Here is a 22,568-nt window from a genome sequence, read left to right as displayed (position 1 = left end):
TGGAGAAGGTGACTCTGTGATATCCTTGGGGAGAGAGTTCCAGGGCTTGGGGGCATAACAGGAGAAAGCCCTGTCACCCACAGAATGTAGATGGGCTTGGGGAACAGTTAGGAGAGCAGAATTAGAAGAGAGAAGGTTGCGAGGTGGGGAGTAGGGCGATAATAGTTCAGACAGGTAATGAGGTGCCAAGCCATGCAGAGCCTTATAGGTGAGCATGAGAAATTTCATGTGCATTTTTTCCCCTCTGTAACAAGAAACATGTGCACTCTGAATTGAGTAGGTGTCAAATTTGTAAACCTGAAATTATTTTTTGTTCATATAGTCATTAAGATCCAAAAGACTTGGACAGAGATTCAACGAGCCCAGGCATAGAGACTGAGTGTCGAGCGAGCAGGAGCGGTGAGGAAGGAGACTGCGAGAGCATAGATATAGATACTTTACACAAAGTACAGACAGTGCATCAAGACAATATACTGTACAAACAGTAGACAACGTACAAGTAAACAATGCAGACATGTAAACAGTGACTGCAGATGTGCGGAATAAATAAGAAATTAAGGTAGATGTTTCTATTAAATTAACGGTATTCGAAATGTTGCAAAAAGAAAAGCGATTTGTTTTGTAAAAAAATGAGAGATGATTTTTACTTTATACAGGAAAGGCATGTGCGTCAAGTTGATCTTTTTGGATTGCACCATTTGAAAATATAAATTGGAAGTTAGTTTGGACAACTCCTGTTGGATATTGTATTACAAATAAAGTTAAAAAGATATCATTTAAAATTGTTCGTAGGTTTTATCCAGTTAAATAAGTACTCTCTAAAGTACTTATTTAAGCATGAGCAGGATGATTTGTGCATTTTTTGTCGGGCTGAAAGGGAACCTTTGGTACATTTAGTTGTAAGGTGTGTGTTTGTGAAGTTGTTTTGGACGGACTTGCAGAATTTTGTTTGTAGGCATTTAAAGGTGTTTTTTTAGGTTTAAGGACTTTGATATTGTACTGTGTAAGATAACTTTTTTTAAAAAGCATTTATTTATAGCAAATTTATTAGTCATTCTTAGTACATTTCACATTCATAAAATCAAAATGGTCCAATAATACTCCCCTTTTTAGTACTTTTCAGATGGAGTTGAAATATTATTTAAATTCTATAAAAATCAATCAAATAAAGCAAGGAAAACATTTGATATATGTAAAAAATTTAATTTACTTCGTTACCTCTGGCAGTTAATTTTTTTTTTCTGTTCGTGTTTTTTTTTTCTTGTATCCTTTTCTGCTCTTGTAGTTGTATTTGAAAATTATTTACACATTTAATAAAAATAAAATAAAAATGTCGGTCGTATACGTTACACTATAATATAACGCAAACATCTATTCTGGACTATTTTTTTTCAGATTATTATTATTAGACTAATATTTTTGTGGTTTATAGCAACGGTCACTAAGGAAGTTCATTTGATAACCCGGAAGTCCTCTGTTTGACCACGTTTCGCTTTTTGTGTTCAAACCCACGTGTTTACAGCCACTGCAGCTGCAGGAATAGTTTGTGTTTTTCAGATCGACTCTGAAAAAAATGGAGAATCTATTGCTTAATCTGGAAACTGGGGCGCACTCTTTAATGGAGATTGTTCTTAAATCAATCGTGCATGAAGTTTTGGAAGTTTTCCGAAACCGGAGAGATGATTCCGAGAAGTCGATTGAAGAAAAACTCCGCCGTATCTCCCAGGTTCTGGCGAGACGGGTCTTGATTAAAATCATGTCTGTCGACAATTTTTTCGGTGCCGAAATCGCGCAAATGAAGCAGGAAAACGAGCTTCACTGTTTCATGGAGGTTTTTCTCAAATCGTTTGTGTCTGAAGTTTCAGAAGTTTTCCGAAACACGATGTCTGACTCCCAGGACTCATTTCAAGACAAATTCCGCAGCGTCTCCCAGATCCTGGTGAGTCGGGCCGTGATTAATATCACACAGTGTGTGGAGGACAGTTTCGGGACAGAAATAACGCGAATGAAGGAAAACGAGACCTTTAAAGTGTGATTGCAGCTGTGGGAGAAGGAGTCGGGAGCAGGAGATCAGGGAGGGACAGATCATGGTGGACCACCGGGGTAAAGTTAGCTTGAAGTTCGAAAACGATTTTGGCACGCCTGTAGCGCTTTCACAAAATCTCTTAGAGTTACAAAAACACTTGCTTTGTGTATAAAATACATTGTGGATGATTTCTCAGCCTTTACTTTTTCGTTTTTATGACATTTATTTGACCAAGCACAAATATTCTTTTGTCCATATCTCCGCAATGGAAGCACAGAACGCCTTCAAACCAAAAGCATTTTAAAGACCACGACTTGTGGATATTTCCACAGCCTTTACATCAAACTATCAGTGAGCTAATTATCTTTTTTTAAACCTCCGGTTTTTCATTGATGCGTAATTATCGTAATTACGCACGAACTGGAACCTGGGGGGCCGCTGTGTGCACACGTTCACAACCGGAGAAATACTGTTCAATACGGCTTCGTGCGAAAAACCCGTATATGACCATAGGAAGCAGAACAGCGCAGTCTCCAATTACCCAGACTGTAAGCACGGGAAAAAAGCTTTGTTTGATTTCTGAAACCCTTCCTTTACATCCTGTTTTCATTCAGGTAAGGGTCAACTACATTCACAATACTACTGACAGCAGGAAGATTAAAATATTCTTTACTCAGCGGCTTATTAAAAACAGCTCCCATGATGTTCAAACCGACGTTTTACACAGAACACTGACACAGCTTTGCATTCTGAATCTCTTTTTCTCGTGCTTTTATTTAATGTGGCACAATGCACTGGGATAGGGGTATTCTGTTCACAAACCAATAGCATTTAAACCACAGCACCCACAATGCTGCAGGTAAGTGTTTTGCACACTAAGCAGGTCCTCTGACTTTTCCCAGCTTTGTTTTGGGTTGTGGAACCTTTTTTTTTTTTAGGATTTTCTGAAGATAACACTACAGGTAATACACTGGGATAGGTGGGTCGTCTTCATGGCTCAATAGCATTTCAAATACAGCACCCACACTGCTGAAACCAAGTGTTTTACACACCAGACAGGCCCCAGAACCTCGTACAACCTTGCTGTGGCTGTGGCCCCTTTCTTTATTTTTTTATGATTTTCTGAAGATAACACTACAGGTAACACAGTGCGATAGGTGGGTCGTCTTCATGGCTCAATAGCATTTCAAATACAGCACCCACACTGCTGAAACCAAGTGTTTTACACACCAGACAGGCCCCCGAACCTCATACAACCTTGCTGTGGCTGTGGCCCCTTTCTTTATTTTTTTATGATTTTTTGAAGATAACACTACAGGTAATACACTGGGACAGGTGGGTCGTCTTCATGGCTCAATAGCATTTCAAATACAGCACCCACACTGCTGAAACCAAGTGTTTTACACACCAGACAGGCCCCGAACCTCATACGACCTTGCTGTGGCTGTGGCCCCTTTCTTTATTTTGTAATGAGTTTCTGAAGATAACACTACAGGTAACACACTGGGATAGGTGGGTCATCTTCATGGCTCAATAGCATTTCAAATACAGCACCCACTCTGCTGAAAATAAGCGTTTTACACACCAGACAGGTCCCCAAACCTCATACAACCTTACTGTGGCTGTGGCCCCTTTCTTTAATTTTTTATGATTTTCTGAAGATTACACTACAGGTAATACACTGGGACAGGTGGGTCGTCTTCATGGCTCAATAGCATTTCAAATACAGTACCCACTCTGCTGAAAATAAGCGTTTTACACACCAGACAGGCCCCCAAACCTCATACAACCTTACTGTGGCTGTGGCCCCTTTCTTTAATTTTTAATGATTTTTTGAAGATAACACTACAGGTAATACACTGGGACAGGTGGGTCGTCTTCATGGCTCAATAGCATTTCAAATACAGCAGCCACACTGCTGAAACCAAGTGTTTTACACACCAGGCAGCCCCCCGAACCTCATACAACCTTGCTGTGGTTGTGGCCCCTTTCTTTCTTTTTTTATGATTTTCTGAAGATAACACAACAGGTAATACAGTGCGATAGGTGGGTCATCTTCATGGCTCAATAGCATTTCAAATACAACAGCCACACTGCTGAAACCAAGTGTTTTACACACCAGACAGCCCCCCGAACCTCATACAACCTTGCTGTGGCTGTGGCCCCTTTCTTTATTTTTTTATGATTTTCTGAAGATTACACTACAGGTAATACACTGGGATAGGGGGTGCTATTCATGAGTCAAAAGCTTCATCACAACATCTGAAAACTTTAGATTTTACATTCTTTTTATTTCCCTTGTTTTGTTTTAGTTTTTTCCTAATTTCACATTTTAAATAAGCTATATCTGTTATCACAATGATGGTGTGGTATGCAGTCTTGATGATGTGACTGTGTAACCATCAGGCACGAAGGAGAGAAAAACTCCAAAGGAGAAAAATAATCTCTGGGGGTCCAAAGCCTGATGGTTGACCACCCCTCCAGGTCCTGGCTGTGTATGACAAGTAGTTAGTAGAAACAGTTCACATGCACAACCATGCAGATTGACACGGTGAATTCTATTTCATATATTATGTGAGACTAGATGTTAATGTTGAGTGTGTCCCATCCACTGGGTTGAGCAGTACAGGATCTTGAGTTTTGTAGGCTGGGTTCCTTGCTTCAGTAATCCAGGAGGATCCCTTGTCATGGGGGACGGAGCTCAATATCAACCAAAGGCACCGAAGAGAGAATAGTGGCAGGAATGGTGTGGAGAAAAAAAAATGGGTTAGACAGAAAAAACAATTGCAACGTGGTTTTCTACTTACCCACTTGATATCTATGTTTCTGCACCTCCAAAAGAATTAGATCACTTGGGATAAAGAAGACTACAGAGACGATGTAGAAGACTACAGCATTGTTAAATATACTTGTAGGTATGGGGCATCCTTAAAAAGGTCTGACATATATTTCCACAATTTAGGGGCTGTGTGCCTAAATGCTCAATATGACCATAGGAAGCAGAACAGCTAGCTCTGCTACCTGCTTGCTATTGTTAACGTAATCTGTTAATCGATCTAGACAGCATCCTACAACTACCTTAAACTTAGTGTAAGAAAAGTCACTTTGGTATCACTTTGGTGTCTAGGCTGTTCTTTTTGATGAGTCTCCACTCCTGGAGATGTACATGGTACGATATTGAAAGCCGGTGGGGTTCGGACTTCGATGATGCGATTGTGTTTTATTGTTCCGGTTAGAATCCTTTTAGCACTGTGCCCTGTCTGAAGGTAGATAGGGTACTGTTTTGGAAACCTAATAATAAGAAATCACCCTAGATACACTTCTATTTGATAGAAGCCAGTTTTCTTTTATCTTTCTCACAACAGAGTGGAATTTCTTGATTAATCTATCTTTCTAGGATGGATACAATTGTATCTGGAAATCATTTCATATTGACATACTGTCGATTTACATTTCTTTGCACTACTACAGTGATGTTAACAGTGTGTTAACATGATTAACTTTTTTACTGTTTTCATACAGACTTTGTTTGGTTTCTGGCAATAGATAATAAATGGTTTCTAGTGTTTTTCATTATTTTTTGGCAAAGTGTATGAAAGTTTACTCTTACCCAAGATAAATTTTGGGGGGATATTGAAACTTGTACTTATGTGTCTTTTGGAGGTGAATTCTGCTGAGAACACGTTGACAGTCTTGTTGAGTTTCCAACATGTCTATTATGTAATTCTTGGGAGTAGGGGGTGGATGCTCACTCATCAACAGTGCCTGAAATATAAAACCGTTAGAAGGGTTATGAACTGCAAAGGATCCAAGGAGTATAAATGGGTCACAGATCAAGATCTAGGTATTTGCACAATTTGCCAGATCTCTCCTAATCAAACTCCTTTTTTCTTACTTTGTGTTTTTACAGCAAGACATGATATTGTTTCTGTGCTAAATGGCAAGCTCTTTTAGGTGTTCATGGTCGTGTCTTTGTTTCTATTCTATTGGAAAGAAACCTAGTAAGTGATTTGATGCATCCATGTCTAATCATTAATCTGACACAGTAATTCTATCTTTGAGATGCCTGTGTCATGTAATAAATTGCACAGATTATCAGTAATCTTTTATGTGTGCCTTCTTTGGTGTGTTTTTTTAAAAGTTATCCCTAATTTATAGAACCATTAATGCCAGAAGACAAGCCTGCAATCCAAACTTCTTAACAATAACAAACAATTATAACGTCCACTGAAATATGTCATCCTATGTTTCTGCTGAATCTAAAACTACATGTCCTGCTTAAAAAACCCTTTCATAGTGATAGTTTGCATGCAGAGCATACTCACCAAACTGGGGTTGGCAAAATGTATATATCCATGATACTTCATTCTTTGCGCTTTCATACTCTTCTTTTGAGATGCACAATTCATGGAACCAGTTTTCACAACTGTCACACTGAATCTACACGGACAGTAAACCTTATATCAGTTCAGCTATCACATTTCACTGGCATGTTTTGTTAGTATGTGTGTACATTACACATAGAGATAGAGATGATGTTCACTTACCCAGTTTGTCTGCCGCACCGGTGTTTCTCCACACATCAGGCACATGTCCTGGAGAGGAGCTATAATACACATGCCAAATAGACTGATTTTTCCAATGTTATCTACAGATCATTGTTGCATAATTGAAGACAGTTTGATAGAGACCTTTTCGTATGCACTTTCCTGATTAGGTGTTCTACTGCTTCTTAAACCGCACATTGTCATGTCTCAGAATACTCCTGTCAACACCTGTTACCCTTTTTTGCGTCAGCGTGTGTTGCTATGATTTTAAGGGGGCACATGATAACACAGCTATGTTCAACCAGCTTGCTGCCTTATGGGCAATTTAGACCCACACTTTTCCCAGACAATGGTTGTGTCAACCACGACAAAGGCCAAAGTGTCATTGAATTTTAACTGTGTGAAATGTGATTTAATTAACTTTTCATCACTGTGTTATGTAGTACAAAAAGAATACCCAAATGAGTTCTGCATATAAATAAATTGAGAATCTTTTTTATCCAGACTTGTTACAGAGAGAGAACATGCTTCAGGAAAACAATATACACCAATAAACGTAGGCAATGAGGATCAAATGGTACAATACCTGAAGCTTCAAGAATTCTGATTGACAGGTCTTCCCACAACTTTCTTATTTCTTTGGCACTGCTGTTTATTTCGATGTATGTTGGAATATCCAGGAAATTGTTCACGATGTCTGCGCCCATCTAACAGACGAAGGTTTGTCACAATTATTATTTCCCTAAAAATCTCTCATACAATAGTTTTGAGACAGTCCAAAATTTCTGCATGGAAAGGTTATGCTGACCTGCATCACAAAGACCCCACAGCTTGAGGCATCTGCTTGCTTGGTGTGACCAATCACGCTTGGGTGCCAGATGATATTCAACCAGTCTTCTTTTCCTAGGACGTTCCTTCGCATCTTGAAAGTCCCTGTGAATCAAAATAATAGGTTATTGATAAATGAGGACATATTTGTCATGCTGAATTTGAATGTGAAATGCATGTGAGCCCGTGCAGATTTTCACCACGAAACCAATGCTTGATTTCTTACCTGAACCTTTTTGCCGCTGCAGTGGAGTCTGCCATCTCGTCACTCCCCATAGGGTCGACCACAAAGACTTTCTGGGATGGAGCACACAGATACTGCAAGAAACAAAGGGCCCATCATCAGACATGAAGTTGCATTTAATGTGGGGCCAGACACACAGGCAGTTTCAGGAGTTTTATGTTGTGAAAACAAAAGTGTTTAATATTTGAATATTTTATATATATAATATTTATATTTATGTAATTTAACATTTAATATTTTGCAAACCTCGGCAAAGACAGTCAGGAAATGACCTAACAGTACTTTTTTTCCTACAAGACACTTTGACCTGTTTGATTGTCTGTTCATTACACAGCAGTATTCACAATAATAATTTAGAAAAAGTGCACTGTTACCATTGCCTTGGACACTCACTTTCAATGTCCACCTTTTTTAACAGGAGAGGAACACATACGTTGTGACTTTGTAATTTTTTTAGATGCAACAAGGATAATCACTTGAACTGTAATGGTTCCAAGTGTAATTATAAACCTACGCTGTTTTGGATTTCCTCCACCACACTTACCAACAATTTCCAGTGGACACCAGTGTTAAAAAAGCTAATAATGGCTTCATAGTTTTCAAAGTTGACCTGTAATGAAAAGAATGACAAGATTAGTTCAACAGGCTGCCTCACAGGGATGGTGTGCTACCTTTGAATTTTGATTTCTGACTATAAAGGTAGTTTCTTTAGGCAGCACCATGGGCACAGTTGTGACCTGTTTTGATTGCTTGTAGCTCTCCTTGTTTCTCTATTGATAAAACAATCATCAGTTAGTGAAAAACCATGTTTGCCCCTCACTAATGTAATCCATCAACATTTGTGTTTGATGTCCTTACCTGTGACAAACGTTGTCTAGCCATGAGCTCTCTATTCCCACTCATGATTACACCAGTTGTGTTATTGTTCATTAGGAAAACCTTCTTCCCCAAGTCCATGGATTCTTTCGCTACTTGAAAGTAACACTCAATGGTCTTATGGAAAAAGCGAACACAATTGAAGAAGATGTGATTTCACGCACTCACACACGTTTGATTACACATAAGCTCAGAAACCTTAACAAATGCATGCAATCAAACACTTTCATCTTACCTCGCCTATGAGCCACTCATCTGGTTTCAGAGACACAAACTCCGAGTGTCTGAGAATATATGTGTCTGCACTGTGCATGGATGGCAAAACTGCAACCACTAATTCACTCGGATTGATGTTCCAAAGGGCGTGAACCTAAAAAAGATTTACCAAGCCAAAAGCATACACAAGAGATCACTGGAGCTAACATAACGAAAATTGAGATTACACACCACTGTCAACAAGTATAACAAGTTGGAGAGAAACGACAAAGAACACCTACAGTAGTAGAAGATGACATTCATAAGCTCTGAAAAAGAAGTGAATCTCCACACAGAGAAATATTTGAAATACAAATCCTACCTTCTTTCTGAAATCTGTTTTCTCTTTTATAAGTTTTGAGATGGGGCGTGCATCACAGTGTGGTGTGATCACTTCAGCCATGCCCACGGCAGCTTGCTTGGGTGACACTTTCCCTTCTTCTTTGTGCTGCCATTCTTTACATTCTGTGGTTCCTGCTTTCCCCTGCTGAATTTGCAGGCCGTTGCTGTCATCTGGCGATTTTTCACTTGTTTCAATATTTCTATTGCTAACTTTTTTTCCCTGTTTTCTCATTTTTCGGGGGATTGGAATTTTCTGTGGTGTGCTGTAGAATTAATTTTTTGTTTCTTTGCCTACACCTGGTGCTCTCTTTGCCCATTGTTCCAGTGCATGTTCATGACGTGTTTTAGTGGTGATCAATGGTGCCATCAAAACCTTTTTGGGGAGATCATTTTGGATTATATGTTCTCTGTACCACCCTAGAGGGATTTTCTCATTATCGTAATAAACTCTGCTGGCCTCAGTTTCCTCCTGTGCTGAAGTATTGATTGCTTGACAATGCCAAACCAGGTCTCAACATGACAGTTAGTGGCTCTTGTTTGTGCTACCTCTGACATTGATATGTTTTTTTTGCTGTCTGAAGCATATCTTGTCAGGTCACCCAACAAAATTCCACTCCACAGTGGAAATAATGCCATGTATCTTTGCAACAGAAATCTAATTATGTCTTCACAGAAATAAAGGTTCACATTGTGTTGTGTCCCATAGTCATCATGTCCTTGAACTGATATGCTTCATAAATACCTTTGAACTCCACAGCGAAAGGAGAGCAGCCCAGTCTGCCTCTCATTTTTGGGTATAGTACCTCATCTGTGTCTTTGACTTCTGCTTCCTTTTCCATCTGGTCTGGTGTGGTTGTTTGAGTAATGTAAGCGTTAAGGAGGCAGACACTAGATTGGACTTCAGTTGTGAACCTCCTGCTTGAGAGTACAATACACATGTGTTTGAAAACATTTCTGGCGACACTCAAAGTTGTGCTGTTTTGCAGGATGGCAAAGGAAAATGTTGCAAAGTCTCACAGTCCTTTGTCTGTTGTTTTTTTACTAATTGCTTGAGAGACAGCCTTTATGACATGGGCAGAGGAAAGGTGAAGAACAGTGAACATCTGAAGTTCTGTGTACTTAAGTTTGCCTTGGCAGACTTTCATTGCACGATTTAAGTATGCATGGATGGTGTCCCCATTGAAGGCAAAAAAACACTGTGAATCAGGGCCCAGCTGTAGTCAGTTTCTACATGCTGCACTCTCTTGGTAGTACATGTTGAGATGTCAAACATGAATTTACGTAGCCAACGTTCTATACTGACAATGGTGTGGTCAGTTGTCAACATTTCAGACACTGGTAATGGAGGCTTTCTTTTCCACCTCCAGGTAACGTAAGACTGTAGTACAAAATTCTTTTGTTCTCCGATGGAATTTTTTCTGACTACCCCTCCTGTCGCATCCAGGTAAAGGCTGACTTTCTCCTTCATCTTTAGATGGGCAATAAGAATTTGCATACTCTGTTCTGTGTAAAGATAGGCAGCAAATGTGTCTAATTGCAAAATCTGTATATATCCTGAAAAATGGACAGTGTTGAAGTCGCATGCTTTCATATATTTTTGTGCCATATGTAATTCAATCACTGGATCATAGTGAATGCGTTTACTGTTCCTGAACTCTGATGAAATGACTTTCAGCACATTCTGTGTTAGTGGTTTAGATAAATTGCCTGCTGCAATTTCAGCAAGCGGAGTTCTGCTCAGGTTCCTGTAGTATACATTGCTGATTCCTTTTGTGAGGGCACTGGCAATCTTTCTACGATAAGGCTGATGTGCTTGTTGAAATTGTTTCCCTTTTACTGTGCTGTATTTGCCCTACTTGTACAACATCAATTGTGATGTCATCATTGCCCATTGGTTTGTGTCTTGTTGTCATTATGTATTTTACATTGCAGGACCTGAAGGTACAGACTGCTTTTATCATCAGAAAGTTTTTTTTTTTCTGCTGTTCTCTTTCCTGATGTATTGGTATTTGAAGGCTATTGGGCAGCAAGGATTTATCTTCCTGAACTCGCTATATAACATCTGGGTCCATGGTCGTCTTAGTTTAGATGTACCTTTTAGAGGTGCTAGTTTTCTCCATTGTTCAGCCTTTAGACATACTTTGAAAGTTTTAGGCACAGACATAATCTTTCTTAATCCCCTTTTATCCTGAGGTGACGTCCCAGACGAGCTTGCCCCCTGGGAATATTCACTGTGCTCTTCAGGCTTTTTTTCTGATTCTACACAGATTTGTTTTCTCCCTCTAACATGTCACCACTGTCTGTGCTGCCCATGTATCTTCTGTATCTTCTGATGAACTTCTGAGCTCTGTGTTGCCTTCCAAACTATGTCCCTCACTTTGACTTGAAATACTGACTATAGATTGTGTACTGCCATCTGGTTTGGAATCCCTACCAATACTCTCCTCTTTCTGCACCCTAAGCACTTGGGTTCTTACTTTTTTTCTATCTTCATGCCAAATCACTGATAACCATTTCTTGTTGCTGGGGGAATCCTCTCCAAGGACTCTGTTTGACAGTGTTGACCACATATTGTCATTCCAACTAATTTTTGTTTCGAGTTTAGAAAACCTCAGAAATTCGTTGATCATATTCCCTACTCCACCAGCCCTTGACCAGAGGTCTGAGGGGTGCGTAGTGTGGTGCAGGTTCTTGTCCCATCCTGCTCTTGGTCCAAGTTGGAGGGTTGCACCGATTCTGAGTCTTGTTAGCTGGTATGGATTGGTTTGGGGGTGTTGATACCAGAGTGGTCCAGGAGGGGGGTGCAGGTGTCTCGGGGGCATTCTTGATTTTCTATGACTTCAGGTTGATTCTGTTGGTTCTGAGCGTCTTGGTTATATACGCTTGTGTGTATAGATGAAAAAGCTATTGAAGAGCACCCCATTCATCTCGGTGGAAGTTGCCATGTTCAAAAAATCCTAAAAAGAGAATTAAAGTTTCACACAACAAAGCATGACTGTGAAAGGTCAGGAGGCCTGCCTTGTGTGCACAACACTTGATTACAGTCAAAAAATCATGAAGCCATGAAGAAGACCCCACCTATCCCAGTGTATTACCTGTAGTGTTATCTTCAGAAAATCATAAAAAATAAAGGGGTCACAGCAACAGCAAGGTTGTATGAGGTTCGGGGGACTGTCTGGTGTGTAAAACACTTGGTTTCAGCAGTGTGGCTGTTGTATTTGAATTGCTATTGAGCCATAAAAAAGACCCACCTATCCCAGTGTATTACCTTTAGTGTTATCTTCAGAAAATCATAAAAAAATAAAGGGGCCACAACCCAAAACAAAGCTGGGAAAAGTGAGAGGACCTGCTTAGTGTGCAAAACACTTACATGCAGCATTGTGGGTGCTGTGATTTAAATGCTATTGGTTTGTGAACAGAATACCCCTACCCCAGTGCATTGTGCCACATTAAATAAAAGCATGAGAAAAAGAGATTCAGAACACAAAGCTGTGTCAGTGTTCTGTGTAAATCGGTTGGAACATCATGGGAGCTGTTTTTAATAAGCCGCTGAGTAAAGAATATTTTAATCTTCCTGCTGTCAGTAGCATTGTCAATATAGTTGACCCTTACCTGAATGAAAACAGGACGTAAAGGAGGGGTTTCAGAAATCAAACAAAGCTTTATTCCCGTGCTTACAGTCTGGGTAATTGGAGACTGCGCTCTTCTGCTTCCTATGGTCATATTGACCGTATTGAACAGTATTTCTCGGGTTATGAACGTGTGCACACAGCGGTCCCCGGGTTCCAGTTTGTGCCTAATTACGCATAGATGAAAAACCGTTTAAAAAAAGATAATTAGCTCACTGATAGTTTGGTGTAGAGGCTGTGGAAATATCCACAAGTCGTGGTCTTTAAAATGCATTTGGTTTGAAGGCGTTCTGTGCTTCCATTGCGAAGATATGGACAAAAGAATATTCGAGTGTGGTCAAAAAAACGTCATAAAAACGAAAGAAGTGAAGGCTGAGAAAGCACTCACAATGTATTTTATACACAAAGCATGTGTTTTTGTAATTCTAAGAGATTTTGCGAAAGTCCTACAGGCGTGCCAAAATCGTTTTCTAACTTCAAGCTAACTTTACCCCGGTCCCAAACCGGGGTAAAGTTAGCTTGAAGTTCGAAAACGATTTTGGCACGCCTGTAGCGCTTTCACGAAATCTCTTAGAGTTACAAAAACACTTGCTTTGTGTATAAAATACATTGTGGATGATTTCTCAGCCTTTACTTTTTCGTTTTTATGACATTTTTTTGACCAAGCACGAATATGCTTTTGTCCATATCTCCGCAATGGAAGCACAGAACGCCTTCAAACCAAAAGCATTTTAAAGACCACGACTTGTGGATATTTCCACAGCCTTTACATCAATCTATCGATGAGCTAATTATCTTTTTTTAAACCTCCGGTTTTTCATCGATGCGTAATTACGCACGAACTGGAACCCGGGGGACCGCTGTGTGCACACGTTCACAAAGCGAGAAATACTGTTCAATACGGCTTCGTGCGAAAAACCCGTATATGACCATAGGAAGCAGAACAGCGCAGTCTCCAATTACCCAGACTGTAAGCACGGGAAGAAAGCTTTGTTTGATTTCTGAAACCCTTCCTTTACGTCCTGTTTTCATTCAGGTAAGGGTCAACTATATTCACAATACTACTGACAGCAGGAAGATTAAAATATTCTTTACTCAGCAGCTTATTAAAAACAGCTCCCATGATGTTCAAACCGATTTCTTACACAGAACACTGACACAGCTTTGTGTTCTGAATCTCTTTTTCTCTTGCTTTTATTTAATGTGGCACAATGCACTGGGATAGGGATATTCTGTTCACAAACCAATAGCATTTAAACCACAGCACCCACAATGCTGCAGGTAAGTGTTTTGCACACTAAGCAGGTCATCTGACTATTCCCAGCTTTGTTTTGGGTTATGGAACCTTTATTTTTTTATGATTTTCTGAAGATAACACTACAGGTGGGATGGGTGGGTTGTCTTCATGGCTCAATAGCATTTCAAATACAGCACCCACACTGCTGAAACCAAGTGTTTTACACACCAGACAGGCCCCCGAACCTCATACAACCTTACTGTGGCTGTGGCCCCTTTCTTTATTTTGTAATGAGTTTCTGAAGATAACACTACAGGTAATACACTGGGACGGGTGGGTCGTCTTCATGGCTCAATAGCATTTCAAATACAGCACCCACACTGTTGAAACCAAGTGTTTTACACACCAGACAGGCCCCCTAACTTTATATAACCTTGCTGTGGCTGTGGCCCCTTTCTTTAATTTTTTATGATTTTTTGAAGATAACACTACAGGTAATACACTGGGATAGGTGGGTCATCTTCATGGCTCAATAGCATTTCAAATACAGCACCCACTCTGCTGAATCCAAGTGTTTTACACACCAGACAGGCCCCAGAACCTCGTACAACCTTACTGTGGCTGTGGCTCCTTTCTTTATTTTGTAATGAGTTTCTGAAGATGACACTACAGGTAATACACTGGGACAGGTGGGTCGTCTTCATGGCTCAATAGCATTTCAAATACAGCACCCACACTGCTGAAACCAAGTGTTTTACACACCAGACAGGCCCCCGAACCTCATACAACCTTACTGTGGCTGTGGCCCCTTTCTTTATTTTGTTATGAGTTTTTCAATATGGCACCATTAGACAGGCGGTACATGGGGATAGTACATCGTGCTCTTCACGAGTCAATAGCTCTTCAAGCACAACAGCCACAGTGCTGCAACCAGGTGTTTTACACACCAGACAGCTCCCCTAACCTTATACAACCTCGCTTTGAGTTGTTTAACATTTCTTTCAAATCACTTGGGTTCATCAATCATTTGATCATTTTTCAGCGTGGAATAAACCTATTACTTGTTCCTTGGAGATTACCATCTGCTGATAAGATATGATCGCTATATTGACCATATACAATTTCTTGCATAAGGAATTCATATTTTGCATACACCGATCCCCCCGGAGTCCCAAGTGATTCTGGTTTTGGAAAGCTAAAGGACAATGAGCTTCACGATACCAGGGGGACAGTGGGTGGTCAAGTCTCCCCTAAACAATGGATCTTGTCAGATTATGATGTCAGTGCATTTAATAAATGTTGTTGAACTCTCTTTAGCCCAAATACAGAGGAGCCCAGACCCAGAATGTTACACATACTGACAGAGAGTGATCTCATTATGTGTGTTTGGATTTTAACAACAATTTTTATTGTTTGCTAGAACCAAAACAATCTATGTTAGACATTTTCATCTTCAGCCAAAAATACAAACCTGTGTACGTAGTGTGGTGCAGGTTCTTGTCCCATCCTGCTCTTGGTCCAGGTTGGAGGGTTGCACCGATTCTGAATCTTGTTAGCTGGTATGGATGGGTTTGGGGGTGTTGATACCAGAGTGGTCCAGGAGGGGGATTCAGGTGTCTCGGGGGCATTCTTGTTTTTCTATGAGTTCAGGTTGATTCTGTAGGTTCTGTCATGAATCTCCCTCACGCAGGCAAGCGCTCCCGCATTCCCTCGAGCTCTCCCCATACCAAACGTGCACTTGTCAATCAGTCCTCTACTTAAACCCTCATCTGTCCCCCGGTCATTGCTCACGATTGAGATTCTCTCCCGGAGCTTACCTACTAACTCAACTTTGCCTTACTATGACTTCTCCCCTGGACCTCGACCCCGCTTTTCCGACAACTGCTTTAGCCACTCGATTTTGTACCTTCGCCTGTTTTACGCTTTCTCGGATCCTGACCCCAGCCTGTCTCTTCATTTACGCCTCTGCCTACCGACGCAACTTCTACGCCTTCCCGGACTCGGGCCCCTGCCTGTTTACTCCGACTACGCCTGCGTCTCGCGCCAACCCTACCAAGGGCACCGCATTGGATCCCTATCCTCAGCAGTCAGCCCCTGCGTGACAGGTTCTGAGTGTCTTGGTTACATCCGTTTGTGTGTATAGATGAAAAAGCTATTGAAGAGCACCCCCACACCCCCCACCCGTCTCGGTGGAAGTTGCCATGTTCAAAAAATCCTAAAAAGATAATTAAAGTTGCACACAACAAAGCATGACTGTGAAAGGTCAGGAGGCCTGCCTAGTGAGCACAACACTTGATTACAGTAAAAAAAAACATTAAAAAATAAAGAAATGTTCCACAACTCAAAACAAGGTTGTATAAGGTTAGGGGAAATGTCTGGTGTAAAACACCTGGTTGCAGCACTGTGGCTGTTGTGCTTGAAGAGCTATTGACTCATGAATAGCACCCCCCAATCCCCATGTACCGCCTGTCTAATGGTGCCATATTGAAAAACTAAAATTCTTATTAAAAAAATAAATAATGGGGCCACAACCACAGAAAGGTTGTATAAGGTTAGGGGACCTGTGTGGTGTGTAAAACACTTGGTTTCAGCAGTGTGGTTGTTGTATTTGAAATGCTATTGAGCCATGAAGACTACCCACCTATCGCACTGTGTTACCTGTAGTGTTATCTTCAGAAAATCATAAAAAAATAAAGAAAGGGGCCACAGCCACAGCAAGGTTGTACGAGGTTCTGGGGCCTGTCTGGTGTGTAAAACACTTGGTTTCAGCAGTGTGGGTGCTGTATTTGAAATGCTATTGAGCCATGAAGACGACCCACCTATCCCAGTGTATTACCTGTAGTGTTATCATCAAAAAATCATAAAAAATTAAAGAAAGGGGCCACAGCTACAGTAAGGTTGTATGAGGTTTGGGGGCCTGTCTGGTGTGTAAAACACTTGGTTTCAGCAGAGTGGGTGCTGTATTTGAAATGCTATTGAGCCATGAAGACGACCCACCCGTCCCAGTGTATTACCTGTAGTGTAATCTTCAGAAAATCATAAAAAATTAAAGAAAGGGGCCACAGCTACAGTAAGGTTGTATGAGGTTTGGGGGCCTGTCTGGTGTGTAAAACACTTGGTTTCAGCAGAGTGGGTGCTGTATTTGAAATGCTATTGAGCCATGAAGACGACCCACCCGTCCCAGTGTATTACCTGTAGTGTAATCTTCAGAAAATCATAAAAAATTAAAGAAAGGGGCCACAGCTACAGTAAGGTTGTATGAGGTTTGGGGGCCTGTCTGGTGTGTAAAACACTTGGTTTCAGCAGTGTGGGTGCTGTATTTGAAATGCTATTGAGCCATGAAGACAACCCACCCATCCCACCTGTAGTGTTATCTTCAGAAAATCCTAAAAAATATAAAGAAAGGTTCCACAACCCAAAATAAAGCTGGGAAAAGTCAGAGGACCTGCTTAGTGTGCAAAACACTTGCAGCATTGTGGGTGCTGTGGTTTAAATGCTATTGGTTTGTGAACAGAATACCCCTATCCCAGTGCATTGTGCCATATTAAATAAAAGCATGAGAAAAAGAGATTCAGAATGCAAAGCTGTGTCAGTGTTCTGTGTAAAAAATCGGTTTGAACATCATGGGAGCTGTTTTTAATAAGATGCTGAGTAAAGAATATTTTAATCTTCCTGCTGTCAGTAGTATTTTCAATATAGTTGACCCTTACCTGAATGAAAACAGGGCGTAAAGGAAGGGTTTCAGAAGTCAAACAAAGCTTTATTCCCGTGCTTACAGTCTGGGTAATGGGAGACTGCGCTGTTCTGCTTCCTATGGTCATATACGGGTTTTTCGCACGAAGCGATTTGAACAGTATTTCTCGCGTTGTGAACGTGTGCACACAGCAGTCCCCCGGGTTCCAGTTCGTGCGTAATTACGCATCGATGAAAAACCGGAGGTTTAAAAAAAGATAATTAGCTCACTGATAGTTTGATGTAAAGAGTGTGGAAATATCCACAAGTCGTGGTCTTTAAAATGCATTTGGTTTGACGGCGTTCTGTGCTTCCATTGCGAAGATATGGACAAAAGAATATTCGTGCTTGGTCAAAAAAATGTCATAAAAACGAAAAAGTAAAGGCTGAGAAAGCATCCACAATGTATTTTATACACAAAACAAGCATTCTCGCAATTCTAAGAGGTTTCGTGAAAGCGCTACAGGCGTGCCAAAATCGTTTTCGAACTTCGAGCTAACTTTACCCCGGTCAGCCATCTTGCCTGTGGTACTTAGAGCAGCGCTCAATAAAAATGATCAGAACCTGAAAGCGCTTCTTATGCTGATCAGTATATTCCGATTCCACTGGTTCTGCAGAAGAAATAAGAAAAGCCGAACTCAAAGCACTGTGTTGCCATTACGGGTACTCTGCAGCTGCTTTAAGATCTACTCACACCGTGTTGCCATTAAGGCTACCTAGTTAAAAAAAAAACTTATCGTCACCTTTTTGAACGTGATTATTAGACACCCGTTAAATCTCAACCGAGGTTTCTTGAGAGATCTTCAGCGAGCGAAGAAAACTACGTCGCTTCCAACCTCTGCTGTCACTGTAAACTCGGACGTGATGTTCTGCAGAGTTGCAGTGTGCCTTTCCTCTTGTCGTATTCAAGAGTACTCACTGTGTGAGCTCCTCACTGCGTGTTCTGTACTCTACTGTGATTTAATTTAGATGATTACGTGGAGTAGAGTGACAAGATCTACTTGAACACTTTCGGTTTGTGAAATGAAACACTAGATACACTATTGTAAATACAAGTAATGGACATTTAAAATAACCACAGTACAGCTAGAACAGTTAAAGATAAAAGACTATTTAGAATGACATTCACAATAGACTTAAGAACAGCACATCCACCCAAACAGGGACTTGAACCCTGGGCCCTCAGACTAAAAGTCTGATGCTCTACCGACTGAGCTATCCGGGCTCTAAAAGATCCTCAAATCCTCGCAAGTCACGTGTCTCTTGTTCCGAAGAGCAGTCATACCTGACCCGTCTGGAATGACCACTGACAGACTTTATCATGAAGCGACGGCACCACTCCCAGTAGAATGAGTGAGAAGTACAGCATGACATGGGTAGTTAAGGGGCTCCCACAATCCATCTTTCCTCATCTTTCTTTACTGATTTCTTTCAATAGCATTTGGACCTTTTTTCACATTCAGATTTTTTTCTCATTTAATAAAATCTTTTAATCAACAACATTAAAAAGAAAACAAATGGAACGTTTTTTGGAACAATAATGAAAAAAATATTTCAATGCCTTGGTTGTATACATGTGCACACCCTTTATAAAGGGAGTTGCAACAGTGCTGAAATGTAAAGAGCATTTCTGTAGAGAAAACAGCATTTTTTCTGCCTTGATGTTAAGCTTAGGGAGCCTGTCTTTTGGAAATTCTATTTTATAACACCTTGCACAGCCTCCCGGCAGACTAACAAATATTTGTTGGAGAAATTGGCTCACACACCGGAAGACACTAACGTTTATCTACGTTAGAATATGTGAATAACAGTTTAACCGAAAAAGTTTGTAATTGTGATTTTGTTAAAATTCAATAAATCGTCTATCAACAGTTAGAATTTATTAAGAAATTGTTTTATTTCATAAACTATAAGACAATTTAGAGAGTTTATAGGTCATAAACGTCGCTTATGTTCTTTTAACTCTAGCGTTCAGGATCCAAACCCAGGTGCGGACGGTTGTGTTTCTTGAATCTCTTGTAATCATCAAAAGTCGATGTGTAGTCCTTCAGTACTTTCTCGAGTTGTGCCATGGATATTTTATACGATCAATACTTGTCATGCTCTTTTGCATTTTCATTAACAAACGGAGTTCAAAGTTCAAAGTGTGTTTATGGCTGTGCTTCACATCTACACGAGAGCACTCGTAACAGTACAGGACACGCAGTGAGGAGTTCGTGAAGCTTTCAGTTTAGTGCGGAGTTCAGAAGGAGGATTCGCTCGCTGAATCCTAGAGGTGTTTTCTGCAACAGCCACGGCAAGTGTGAAGTAATCTCTGGATTTCCTGAATTTGAACTAAATGATTAGTTCAAATAATTTAGGATTTAACAGAACTAAATGAGGTACATTTAAAACAGCAGCGCAATTCTGCAGCACGTCGAGTGTGCCTGCATTTAGTTGTGTAAACCTGGCTCTCTCTGAACGCAAGCAAAGAGTTCTCACTCAACAGAAGATTGCGATGTGAGTACTGTAATATAAAGCACCTGGAGATGCCAGGGATTGAACCAGGGACCTCATACATGCGAAGCATGCGCTCTATCGCTGAGCTACATCCCCGATGGAAAACGCAAGGGAACAGACTTACCCAGATGCTCACTGATCACAATCCACCACTCACGAAGAATGCCTGCAGTTTCCCACTTTCGCGTTTCTTCTACTACAGAGTAAATGCATGGGAATGAAGAAATAAGGAAGGAAAAATAATCGCATTGAAGCTTCAAGAGACTGGGCACAAATTAATCTATGATTTTTGTATCCAGTCACACGTGCGACGGTGGTTAATTCCCAGACGGGGGAGTGCTTTTTTCTGCCTCATTACTCGACTGTCTTTCAATTCTGTTTTATTTGAAAGCTTTTTGCATCTTTTAAGTGCTCTTGATTAAACTATGCATAGAAAAACAGCACTACTGATTATTTTCATGGACCGATGCACACTTGTTCTGTACAACTCGAGTGATAAAAGGGTGAAACAACGCCCCAACCACAGGAATGGTAACAGGAAGGATCGTGTTCTTATTTGATAAGTCCTTTTGAGATGTCTTGTCAATGCACACAGGCGTTAGAGCTGAATAATTTACTTTTAGTGGTGTTTTTAAACAATGATGGAACATGTTATTTCTATACCAGGAAGAAAGGAGCAGACTTTAACTTTAAGAGGCAAAAAACGACACCTTATCAAAGCTAATATTAATTAAAATGACATCACAACAAAAGAGTGGAGCCTTGAGTGAATAAAATTAGTTTCATTGGACGTCTGTGTCTCCACAACTTTGAAGGTGAGAGAGAGGATTGTGATAATTTGCAGGTGCTTCTCGGAAGTGCGTTGGTGGTACAGGCGCCTTCCAAATAATTGAGTCGGGTTTGAATCCCAGCCAGTACAAACCCAAATCTTTTCAAGATAATTTGTGGTCCGCTAACACATCTTTTGAAACACTACAACAGGTAACACCCCGTGTGAAACATCATGAACATCTGTTAAAGCCTGAGTTTTACATACTCTAACGTAAATAAACGTTAGTGTCTTCCGGTGTGTGAGCCAATTTCTCCAAAAAAATATTTGTTAGTCTGCCGGGAGGCTGTGCAAGGTGTTATAAAATAGAATTTCTAAAAGACAGGCTCCCTAAGCTTAACATCAAGGCAGAAAAAATGCTGTTTTCTCTACAGAAATGCTCTTTACATTTCAGCACTGTTGCAACTCCCTTTATAAAGGGTGTGCACATGTATACAACCAAGGCATTGAAATATTTTTTTCATTATTGTTCCAAAAAACGTTCCATTTGTTTTCTTTTTAATGTTGTTGATTAAAAGATTTTATTAAATGAGAAAAAAATCTGAAAGTGAAAAAAGGTCCAAATGCTATTGAAAGAAATCAGTAAAGAAAGATGAGGAAAGATGGATTGTGGGAGCCCCTTAACTACCCATGTCATGCTGTACTTCTCACTCATTCTACTGGGAGTGGTGCCGTCGCTTCTGGATAAAGTCTGTCACTGGTCAATCCAGACGGGTCAGGTATGACTTCTCTTCGGCTCAAGAGACATGTGACTTGCGAGGATCCCGACAGTGTTGGCTTTCTTTCAGAGCCCAGATAGCTCAGTCGGTAGAGCATCAGACTTTTAATCTGAGGGCCCAGGGTTCAAGTCCCTGTTCGGGCAGCTGTGCTGTTTTTAATTCTATTGTGAATGTCATTCTAAATAGTCTTTTATCTTTCACTCTTCTAGCTTTACTGTGGTTATTTTAAATGTCCATTACTTGTATTTACAGTAGTGTATTTAGTGTTTCATTTCACAAACCGAAAGTGTTCAAGTAGATCTTGTCACTCTACTCCACGTAATCATCTAAATTAAATCACAGTAGAGTACAGCTCACACAGTGAGTACTCTTGAATACGACAAGAGGAAAGGCACACTGCACATCATCACGTCCGAGTTTACAGTGACAGCAGAGGTTGGAAGCGAAGTTGTTTTTATTACTCGCTCGCTGAACGATCTCTCAAGAAACCTCGGTTGAGATTTAATGGGTGTCTAATAATCACGTTCAAAAAGGTGACGATAAGTTTTTTTTTTTTAACTAGGTAGCCTTTATGGCAACACGGTGTGAGTAGATCTTAAAGGAGCTGCAGACAGAGTACCCGTAATGGCAACACGTTTCTGCTTTGAGTTCGGCCTTTCTTATTTCTTCTGCAGAACCAGTGGTATCGGAATATACTGATCCGCATAAGAAGCGCTTTCGGGTTCTGATCATTTTTATTGAGCGCTGCTCTAAGTACCACAGGCAAGATGGCTGGTGGTCTTAGGCGTTGCGTTCAGGTCGCAGT

The 22,568-nt window shown here is 40.5% G+C and overlaps 1 protein-coding gene and 2 non-coding genes across 3 annotated transcripts; 1 reads left to right on the top strand and 2 right to left on the bottom strand.

Moving 5' to 3' along the window:
- Positions 1–4,818: 4,818 nt before the first annotated feature.
- On the bottom strand, positions 4,819–12,071 carry LOC148666609 (uncharacterized). Its single transcript, XM_088632558.1, has 10 exons — positions 9,099–12,071; positions 8,757–8,891; positions 8,504–8,638; positions 8,190–8,255; positions 7,628–7,719; positions 7,382–7,506; positions 7,160–7,280; positions 6,574–6,632; positions 6,352–6,466; positions 4,819–5,791 (listed from the first exon to the last, which is right to left on the bottom strand). Exons 1-7 carry the CDS (start codon positions 9,348–9,350, stop codon positions 7,168–7,170), a joined length of 918 nt encoding a protein of 305 aa, XP_088488684.1. The 5' UTR covers positions 9,351–12,071; the 3' UTR covers positions 4,819–5,791; positions 6,352–6,466; positions 6,574–6,632; positions 7,160–7,167.
- An 8,168-nt stretch (positions 12,072–20,239) lies between these two features.
- trnaa-cgc (transfer RNA alanine (anticodon CGC)) lies at positions 20,240–20,311 on the bottom strand. The gene has a single exon. It is a non-coding gene; the product is annotated as a tRNA-Ala (tRNA).
- Positions 20,312–21,833: 1,522 nt separating this feature from the next.
- trnak-uuu (transfer RNA lysine (anticodon UUU)) lies at positions 21,834–21,906 on the top strand. The gene has a single exon. It is a non-coding gene; the product is annotated as a tRNA-Lys (tRNA).
- The last annotated feature ends 662 nt before the right edge of the window (positions 21,907–22,568 follow it).

This window comes from Lepisosteus platostomus, chromosome 5, assembly GCF_059453375.1.
Source record: "Lepisosteus platostomus isolate fLepPlt1 chromosome 5, fLepPlt1.hap1, whole genome shotgun sequence".
In the NCBI taxonomy this organism is placed as follows: Eukaryota; Metazoa; Chordata; class Actinopteri; order Semionotiformes; family Lepisosteidae; genus Lepisosteus; species Lepisosteus platostomus.
The sequence above is the reverse complement of the archived record's forward strand: the minus strand, read 5'-3'. Positions and strand labels throughout refer to the sequence as shown.

Excerpts from the sequence above, each read along its gene's own strand:
- LOC148666609 (XM_088632558.1), bottom strand. The coding sequence starts at position 9,350 with ATGAGAAAACAGGGAAAAAAAGTTAGCAATAGAAATATTGAAACAAGT. Across the intron at positions 8,892-9,098 it reads AAACAGATTTCAGAAAGAAG|GTTCACGCCCTTTGGAACAT; the intron begins GTAGGATTTGTA and ends AATCTTTTTTAG. Across the intron at positions 7,281-7,381 it reads GTGGGGTCTTTGTGATGCAG|ATGGGCGCAGACATCGTGAA; the intron begins GTCAGCATAACC and ends TTCGTCTGTTAG.